This window comes from Seriola aureovittata, chromosome 14 (genome assembly GCF_021018895.1).
Source record: "Seriola aureovittata isolate HTS-2021-v1 ecotype China chromosome 14, ASM2101889v1, whole genome shotgun sequence".
Taxonomy (NCBI): Eukaryota; Metazoa; Chordata; class Actinopteri; order Carangiformes; family Carangidae; genus Seriola; species Seriola aureovittata.
Genome location: NC_079377.1, coordinates 26,538,549 through 26,550,000, shown reverse-complemented (window position 1 = coordinate 26,550,000; position 11,452 = coordinate 26,538,549). Strand labels below are relative to the sequence as shown.

Here is an 11,452-nt window from a genome sequence, read left to right as displayed (position 1 = left end):
AGACTGAGACAGAGAAAGAGACTGAGACAGAGACTGAATCAGAGAAAGAGACTGAGACAGAGACTGAATCAGAGAAAGAGACAGAGACTGAGACAGAGACTGAATCAGAGAAAGAGACTGAGACAGAGACTGAATCAGAGAAAGAGACAGAGACTGAATCAGAGACTGAATCAGAGAAAGAGACAGAGACTGAGACAGAGACTGAATCAGAGAAAGAGACAGAGACAGAGACTGAGACAGAGACTGAATCAGAGAAAGAGACAGAGACAGAGACTGAGACAGAGACTGAATCAGAGAAAGAGACAGAGACAGAGACTGAGACAGAGACTGAATCAGAGAAAGAGACAGAGACTGAGACAGAGAAAGAGACTGAGACAGAGACTGAATCAGAGAAAGAGACTGAGACAGAGACTGAATCAGAGAAAGAGACAGAGACAGAGACTGAGACAGAGACTGAATCAGAGAAAGAGACAGAGACAGAGACTGAGACAGAGACTGAATCAGAGAAAGAGACAGAGACTGAGACAGAGAAAGAGACTGAGACAGAGACTGAATCAGAGAAAGAGACTGAGACAGAGACTGAATCAGAGAAAGAGACAGAGACTGAGACAGAGACTGAATCAGAGAAAGAGACTGAGACAGAGACTGAATCAGAGAAAGAGACAGAGACTGAATCAGAGAAAGAGACAGAGACTGAGACAGAGACAGAGACTGTAACTTCTGTCTCTCAGCGTCTTTCAAGACGGCGTGGAATGACACCATGAAAAGTCGTCTCACCTGCTGAAGGCATAGATCACCAGGAAGTTGCCGACCATGCCGGTGATGCCGATGGCGAGGATGACGGAGCCGATGGTGTAATGGGCGTGGTCGGGGACGTCCACTGTGGGGAAGGGGTGTGGGGCCTTGGACGCCATCGCCACCTGGAGGACAGGACACAGAATCACATGGAAACATGTTTATTTGTCCCGCCTCTAGAGAAACCTGTCTGGACTCAGACTGCGACATCATCCATACTGACTTTAAACACACGACACGTCACTGAGACCGTTTCATCACAAGTTTGATTCTCATAGGTTTATCAGTGAGTCAGCTGATCGACCGTCAATTCAACAACATATCAAAACTGATTTCATGTGAATGTTTCCTGGATACAACACAACAACACAGATACAACACAACAACACAGATACAACACAACAACACAGATACAACACAACAACACAACAACACAGATACAACACAACAACACAGATACAACACAACAACACAACAACACAGATACAACACAACAACACAGATACAACACAACAACACAACAACACAGATACAACACAACAACACAGATACAACACAACAACACAGATACAACACAACAACACAGATACAACACAACAACACAGATACAACACAACAACACAGATACAACACAACAACACAGATACAACACAACAACACAGATACAACACAACAACACAACAACACAGATACAACACAACAACACAGATACAACACAACAACACAACAACACAGATACAACACAACAACACAGATACAACACAACAACACAACAACACAGATACAACACAACAACACAGATACAACACAACAACACAGATACAACACAACAACACAGATACAACACAACAACACAGATACAACACAACAACACAACAACACAGATACAACACAACAACACAGATACAACACAACAACACAGATACAACACAACAACACAGATACAACACAACAACACAACAACACAGATACAACACAACAACACAACAACACAGATACAACACAACAACACAGATACAACACAACACAACATACAACATACAACAGCAACACAACATACAACATACAACATACAACATACAACAACACAACATACAACAACACAACATACAACAACACAACAACACAGATACAACACAACAACACAGATACAACACAACACAACATACAACAGCAACACAACATACAACAGCAACACAACATACAACAGCAACACAACATACAACATACAACATACAACAACAACAACACAACATACAACAGCAACACAACATACAACAGCAACACAACATACAACAACACAACACAACATACAACATACAACATACAACATACAACATACAACAGCAACACAACATACAACATACAACAGCAACACAACATACAACATACAACATACAACATACAACATACAACATACAACAACACAACAACACAACAACACAGATACAACACAACAACACAACATACAACATACAACATACAACATACAACAGCAACACAACATACAACAACACAACAACACAACAACACAACAACACAGATACAACACAACAACACAGATACAACACAACAACACAGATACAACACAACAACACAGATACAACACAACAACACAGATACAACACAACAACACAACATACAACATACAACATACAACAACAACAACACAACATACAACATACAACAGCAACACAACATACAACATACAACATACAACAGCAACACAACATACAACAGCAACACAACATACAACAGCAACACAACATACAACAGCAACACAACATACAACAACACAACATACAACAACACAACATACAACAACACAACAACACAGATACAACACAACACAACATACAACAGCAACACAACATACAACAGCAACACAACATACAACAACAACACAACATACAACAGCAACACAACATACAACAACACAACAACACAGATACAACACAACAACACAACAACACAACATACAACAACAACACAACAACACAACATACAACAACAACACAACATACAACAGCAACACAACATACAACAACACAACAACACAGATACAACACAACAACACAACATACAACAACAACACAACATACAACAACACAACAACACAGATACAACACAACACAGCAACACAACATACAACAACACAACAGCACAGATACAACACAACAACACAACATACAACAACAACACAACAACACAACATACAACAACAACACAACATACAACAACACAACAACACAGATACAACACAACAACACAACAACACAACATACAACAACAACACAACAACACAACATACAACACAACACAACATACAACAACACAACAACACAGATACAACACAACAACACAACATACAACAACAACACAACAACACAACATACAACAACAACACACAACATACAACAACACAACAACACAGATACAACACAACAACACAACAACACAACATACAACAACAACACAACAACACAACATACAACAGCAACACAACATACAACAACACAACAACACAGATACAACACAACAACACAACATACAACAACAACACAACAACACAACATACAACAACAACACAACATACAACAACACAACAACACAGATACAACACAACAACACAACATACAACAACAACACAACATACAACAACAACACAACATACAACAACACAACAACACAACATACAACAACAACAACAACACAACATACAACAACACAACATACAACAACAACACAACAACAACAACAACACAACATACAACAACACAACAACACAACATACAACAACAACACAACAACACAACATACAACAACAACACAACATACAACAGCAACACAACATACAACAACACAACAACACAGATACAACACAACAACACAACATACAACAACAACACAACAACACAACATACAACAGCAACACAACATACAACAACACAACAACACAGATACAACACAACAACACAACATACAACAACAACACAACACAACATACAACAGCAACACAACATACAACAGCAACACAACATACAACAACACAACAACACAGATACAACACAACAACACAACATACAACAACAACACAACATACAACAACACAACAACACAGATACAACACAACAACACAACATACAACAACAACACAACATACAACAACATACAACAACACAACATACAACAACAACACAACAACACAACATACAACAACACAACATACAACAACACAACATACAACAACACAACAACACAGATACAACACAACAACACAACAACACAACATACAACAACAACACAACAACACAACATACAACAACAACACAACATACAACAGCAACACAACATACAACAACACAACAACACAGATACAACACAACAACACAACATACAACAACAACACAACAACACAACATACAACAACAACACAACATACAACAACACAACAACACAGATACAACACAACAACACAACAACACAACATACAACAACAACACAACATACAACAACAACACAACATACAACATACAACAACACAACATACAACAACAACACAACAACACAACATACAACATACAACAACACAACATACAACAACATACAACAACACAACATACAACAGCAACACAACAACACAACATACAACAACACAACATACAACAACAACACAACATACAACAACACAACAACACAACGTACAACAACAACACAACACAACATACAACAACACAACATACAACAACAACACAACATACAACAACACAACAACACAACGTACAACAACAACACAACAACACAACATACAACAACACAACATACAACAACAACACAACAACACAACATACAACAACAACACAACATACAACAACACAACAACACAACGTACAACAACAACACAACAACACAACATACAACAACACAACATACAACAGCAACACAACAACACAACATACAACAACACAACATACAACAACAACACAACATACAACAACACAACATACAACAACAACACAACATACAACAACACAACAACACAACATACAACAACAACACAACATACAACAACACAACATACAACAACAACACAACATACAACAACACAACAACACAGATACAACACAACAACACAACAACACAACATACAACAACAACACAACATACAACAGCAACACAACATACAACAACACAACAACACAGATACAACACAACAACACAACATACAACAACAACACAACAACACAACATACAACAACAACACAACATACAACAACACAACAACACAGATACAACACAACAACACAACATACAACAACAACACAACATACAACAACAACACAACATACAACATACAACAACACAACATACAACAACAACACAACATACAACATACAACAACACAACATACAACAACATACAACAACACAACATACAACAGCAACACAACAACACAACATACAACAACACAACGTACAACAACAACACAACATACAACAACAACACAACATACAACAACACAACAACACGCAACAACAAGGGAGATGAAGGGAGGCCTGTGGAGACCAGCGAGGCCGTCACAGAGGATTCACAGCTTCAGTCTGATCCTCCCTCATGGATCCAGGTCCACCATGGTCCTGCTCTGTCCTCTGTCCTTAGTGACTCAGTCTGAGAGATGATCAGTTCAGGGTTATCTCCAATAACTCCTGAAATTAATTTTCTACTTGACCCTGTCAGACTTTTAAGATGAAGCCTCCTCTCTGACAGCCGGTGAATCTCTGTCATGTTTCCTGTGGTGGTTTTCATTAAAACTCTACAGACTTCATTTCCAGCAGCTACTTTCTGTGAATATGGTTTAATAAATATATGATAAACATCATTATTAACATATAACTGATGAAGCAGGAAATGTGTCTGAGGTCAGAGCTGTGTCACCGCAATGAATCCTTATGAAGAGTGTTTGGTTGTGTCATGTGTTTATGTTTACGTCAGTATATTATTAATAATATTGTTGATTTCATTGAAGGGGTTAACGTGCAGCCACAGACACGTCATGTGACCTCAGGTCAACTTGTCTTATGTCTGTTGTTTTAAGACAGAAACTAACTATGTTTGATGTGAAACACGTTTTCCCACTCGTGCCACAGTGAATGCAGCATCAGAGCAGATATAAATGGATCAGTGTAGAACATGAACCCATCACTGTTAATGATGTAACACTGAACCAGCTGACACACATCACTGTAATCACACTGTGGATATGATCATGTATGTTAAATTATACATGTATGTTAAACTACACATGTATGTTGACAGTGACAAGATCAGGACTTTGAGTCCAGCACGCTCATGAACCTGATATCTCAGTAACGCCGTGACAGAACTTCTTTAGATTTGGCACAAACACTTGGACTGAAGGACGAACTGATTAGAGTTTGATGGTCAAAGGTCAAAGGTCAAGCCATAATTCAAGACTTCACACACGTTTAATATTTTATATGACTCTGGATAAACAGGGATGTAACCTGGGTCTATCTGAGTGGCAGAGGGATACAACCACTTGCACCTGACGCTCTTTGCGTCCACCTGGTGGTTAAAAATGTTCTAGCTGGGGCGTCGAGTGGCGCAGTGGGTAGAGCAGGCGCCGCATGAGTAAAGGCTACAGTCCTCGCTGCAGTCGGCCCCGGTTCAAATCCCGCATCGGACGGCCCTTTACTACATGTCATTCCCCCTCTCTCTGCCTCCCCATTTCCTGTCTCTCTCTACTGTGCTATCATAAAGGCATAATAAGCCCCAAAAAATAAAAAAAAGTTCTAGCTTTTAATTTGAAGGTTCAAACTGATCATGTGACCTCTGCTCTCAGTTTCAGTTTCTCAGGTGATACAGAATCCATCGCTGTGACTCTCAAACATTCAGACTGTCAAAAAGTTTAGAGCTGAAATCTTTTTGTCGTTGGTTTATTTCCAGCTTCACTTTCACCTTCTGCTTCAGCTTCACCTTCAGCTTCTGCTTCACCTTCAGCTTCATTGTCACCTCAGCTTCACCTTAAGCTTCATCGTCACCTTCAGCTTCTGCTTCACCTTCAGCTTCTGCTTCACCTTCAGCTTCTGCTTCACCTTCTGCTTCATCATCACCTTCAGCTTCTGCTTCACCTTCTGCTTCATTGTCACCTCAGCTTCACCTTCTGCTTCAGCTTCACCTTCAGCTTCAGCTTCATCGTCACCTTCAGCTTCATCGTCACCTTCAGCTTCATCGTCACCTTCTGCTTCACCTTCTGCTTCATTGTCACCTCAGCTTCACCTTCTGCTTCAGCTTCACCTTCAGCTTCAGCTTCATCGTCACCTTCAGCTTCATCGTCACCTTCAGCTTCACCTTCGCCTTCAGCTTCGCTTTCAGCTTCAGCAGCGTCATCAACCACCACATTCACATGTTCAATCAATACAACGTTCACAGCTCTGCATGAACGGACATTGAACACAGACGTCAATATGTGTTTGTCCAACAACACGCAGCAGCTGCCGAGGACACAATCAATACAATAGCAGACACACACCATGATGATGATGATGAAGATAAGCTCCATTATCATCCTCCTACCATCAGCTGAACGTCCTCAGGTCTGTATTCACATTCGCCACCGCAGCAGGAAATAACGTCGACCTTTCAGCTGTGACCCGTGACGTCAGCGCCGCCGAGGTGTCAGAGAGATAAGAGAGGAACACTCCCCCACGAGTCCTGGCTCCATTTATCTGTGTGTGTGTGTGTGTGTGTGTGTGTGAGTGTGTCTGTCTGTGTGAGTGTGTGTTCATGTGTGTGTGTTCATGTGTGTGTGTGTGTCTGTCTGTGTGAGTGTGTGTATGTGTGTGTGTGTGTGTGTGTGTGTTTGTGTGTGTTCATGTGTGTGTGTGGGTGTGTGTGTGTTCATGTGTGTGTGAGTGTGTGTATGTGTGTGTATGTTCAAACCAGGCCGATGTGGCTTCAGACACAGTTTGTCTTGTGCAGCTGAGTGTGAAGTCAAGTGTGTGTGTTTACAGCATGTGTGATTTGACAAACACACAAACACACAAACAGCCGTGTTGACAGTTTGTCTAATGAACCAAACGAAGCCTCCGAGGAGAAAAGTTGCATTCAAGCATTTCATACTGATGCATCCAAGAGACGCACTTTGCTGTCAGTACCCCCCACCCTCTTTACTGTCGGCACCCCCCCGAACCTGTCAGTTCCTGTCTGTGGCTGCGTCCACACGACTACATTTTCATTTTAAAATGCATTTCTTCTCTTACATTTCCTCCTCCGTCCTCATGACTCGAGTTTTCAGCCTCTAAAACAGAGACTCAGAAACTTTGCTGGACCCGTTTTATTTTGAAAACTCTGTCATTGACTTTCATTTTGAAAACTCTGGGGTTGTGTTGGAGTCTGGTCAGAAAGTGAGACCTTTGTAAACGATGAGGTCACAGCCACGGCCTCTCCTGATTGGCTGTCATCAGCCTGGACTACCAGTGGTGAATACAACATGATAATGAATGACAGTGTTACTGACCTTGTTGTCTTTGCAGCAGCTGCTGTTCACTTACATTCTCTGTTTTAATGCTACAGCTGTCTTTGCTGGAGACAATCTACTTCCTGTTTACACCGGCTCACACATGCTCAGTGTAGGTGACTGCTCAGGTATGTGTGTGTTTTCAGGTGTGTTAATCTGGACGGAGATCGATTTAGTTTGAAAACGGCGTTTTAAAATGAAAACGTAGCAGTGTGGACGCAGCCTGTCTCTGTCTCAGCTCAATACATTTTAAATACAGGTTTAGTTCAGTTTAAGTTCATAGTCTGAAATCAGGATGGTCACGAAAAGGCTGTTAATATTTATCTGCCAGGTCCTTCACAAGCAGAACTACAGGTCCTGAAACATTTCAACCAAACCTTCAGTCTGTTTCTTCTGTGTGTTGGTGAGTTCCCTCTTTCTTGTTCCAAAGTGATGAAGTTCCAGCGGATCAATAGCAGCCTGCAGCCCATATGTTCATATGTTCCACCTAATCAAATCTATAATGAATTCCTAATGAACAGCTGGTCAGAGCAATAAACCTCATGTATTTAATATTTATTGTTTTGTGTCAGTAGCAGATAAAAATTTTATTCGTCCTTCCTCAAATTATCACAGAATCTTTTCTTATTAACGACATGAACTGTCATTATTTCATTAGGTAACACTTTGCCGCCACATCTACAGTGGGAGAACAGACGGTTTTCTGCTGCGTTCAGTGTCTGTGTCTTTGAACACAACATCATGTTCTGCGTTTTAATTTACAATTAACATTTCGATATTAAATTGGTCGTGTTTTCAAAAGAGTCCGATGATGAACAGAAAACAACAGTGAGTCGTTTCCAGACCGCGGGAATAAAAAGTTACTCACCATTGTGGCGGCCGAGGCGGGAAACTGGAGCTCCACTAGCCGGTGAGCATCCACCACCGAGCCGTTGCCGCTCCACGCGGGTGCCGCTGACAGCTCGAGGGTCTCAGAGCAGTTCCGCCCGTGGTCGCTCTGCCGCGCGGTCCGCAGCAGCGCGCTGTTCCCGCCGTTCATCCTCCCCCACCTCCTCGCCCTCCCTCACGGGCTGCCTGCACAAAGAGAGAGAGAGAGGGAGAGAGGGAGAGGTAGAGAGAGAGAGAGAGGGAGAGAGAGAGAGAGGGAGAGAGAGAGAGGGAGAGAGGGAGAGGGAGAGAGGGAGAGAGAGAGAGAGGGAGAGAGAGAGAGGGAGAGAGGGAGAGAGAGAGAGAGGGAGAGAGAGAGGAGAGAGAGGGAGAGAGGGAGAGAGGGAGAGAGAGAGAGAGAGGGAGAGAGAGAGAGGGAGAGAGAGAGAGGGAGAGAGGGAGAGAGAGAGAGGGAGAGAGAGAGAGAGGGAGAGTTGATTGACGGTTGATTGACGGTGAGGAGGTGAGGTGGTGAGGAGGTGAGGTGATGAGGTGAGGTGGTGAGGAGGTGAGGTGAGGGGTGAGGAGGTGAGGTGAGGAGGTGAGGTGAGGAGGTGAGGAGGTGAGGTGAGGAGGTGAGGTGAGGAGGTGGTGAGGAGGTGAGGAGGTGAGGTGAGGAGGTGAGGAGGTGAGGTGAGGAGGTGAGGTGAGGAGGTGAGGTGAGGAGGTGAGGTGAGGTGAGGTGAGGAGGTGAGGAGGAGGTGGTGAGGAGGTGAGGAGGTGAGGAGGTGAGGTGAGGAGGTGAGGAGGTGAGGTGAGGAGGTGAGGTGGTGAGGAGGTGAGGTGAGGAGGTGAGGTGAGGAGGTGAGGAGGTGAGGTGAGGAGGTGAGGTGAGGTGGTGAGGAGGTGAGGAGGTGAGGTGAGGAGGTGAGGAGGTGAGGAGGTGAGGTGAGGAGGTGAGGAGGTGAGGTGAGGAGGTGAGGTGAGGAGGTGAGGAGGTGAGGTGAGGAGGTGAGGTGAGGAGGTGAGGAGGTGAGGAGGTGAGGAGGTGGTGAGGAGGTGAGGAGGTGAGGTGAGGAGGTGAGGAGGTGAGGAGGTGAGGAGGTGAGGTGAGGTGGTGAGGAGGTGAGGAGGTGAGGAGGTGGTGAGGAGGTGAGGAGGTGAGGTGAGGAGGTGAGGAGGTGAGGTGAGGAGGTGAGGAGGTGAGGAGGTGAGGTGAGGAGGTGAGGTGAGGTGAGGAGGTGAGGAGGTGAGGAGGTGGTGAGGAGGTGAGGAGGTGAGGAGGTGAGGTGAGGAGGTGAGGAGGTGAGGAGGTGAGAGGAGGTGAGGAGTGTGAGGAGGTGAGGAGGTGAGGTGGTGAGGTGGTGAGGAGGTGAGGAGGTGAGTGAGGTGAGGGGTGAGGAGGTGAGGTGAGGTGGTGAGGTGAGGAGGTGAGGTGAGGAGGTGAGGTGAGGTGAGTGAGGTGAGGTGGTGAGGTGAGGTGAGAGGTGAGGAGGTGAGGTGGTGAGGTGGTGAGGAGGAGGTGAGGTGGTGAGGTGAGGAGGTGAGGTGAGTGGTGGAGGGATACAACCAAGAGGGGGTGATTCTAGTTTTCACAACCAAACAATTAAAAAAACAATTTCTTATACCGAACCAAAAGGAATGACATTTATCAAATATTAATATTACAAAATCATTTAATCATGACATCTACAAAGATAACTGTCACTACAATAATGAAATGTACTTTCTTATGAAAACTATCAGCTGGATACACTGAGAAAGAGGCTGACAAAATCTAGAATATATTTGTAGTTGTGCAGAAATGACATAAATGTCATGAAGGAATTTATCTGGATGGTTGTAACAACTTATAAACATCTTTCTGTTGCACTGTTCCATTTAATAACTTTTAGCTATTAGTTTCTCTGTGATACAGACGTAAACCACAGCTGGTTATCAATGTACCATCAAAGATCCTCTCTGTAAAACCAGATGTTCTGCATCTGGTTGTAAAACAACTGTCAGTGTGAAACTGCAGCAGCTGAAACAGTTGAAACACTGAATCATAAACTGAAATCCTTCAGGCTCCAGTTTCAGTACGGAGGCTGAAATGTGTCTCTTCTCATCAATAATAAGGATGAACATTCGGCTTTGAACTCAAAGCTGAATATTTCTTTTTTCCTTGACAAGTAAAAATCACTTGTTGATTCAACATTAACTTCCTGTTGCTAACTGTCTGTTTTGACTCTCCAGTTTTTGCCATTTAAT

At 43.0% G+C, this 11,452-nt stretch overlaps 1 protein-coding gene across 1 annotated transcript in view; it reads right to left on the bottom strand.

Moving 5' to 3' along the window:
• The window catches only part of LOC130181698 (melanopsin-A-like), a 25,893-nt gene extending 16,496 nt beyond the window's left edge, over positions 1-9,397 (bottom strand). The window contains exons 1-2 of the mRNA XM_056396068.1: positions 9,204-9,397; positions 778-920 (exon numbers count right to left, since the gene is read on the bottom strand). Of these exons, the coding sequence (XP_056252043.1) occupies positions 778-920; positions 9,204-9,374 (314 nt within the window). The 5' untranslated portion in view covers positions 9,375-9,397. The remainder of the gene's footprint in view (positions 1-777; positions 921-9,203) is intronic.
• Between the last annotated feature and the right edge of the window lie 2,055 nt (positions 9,398-11,452).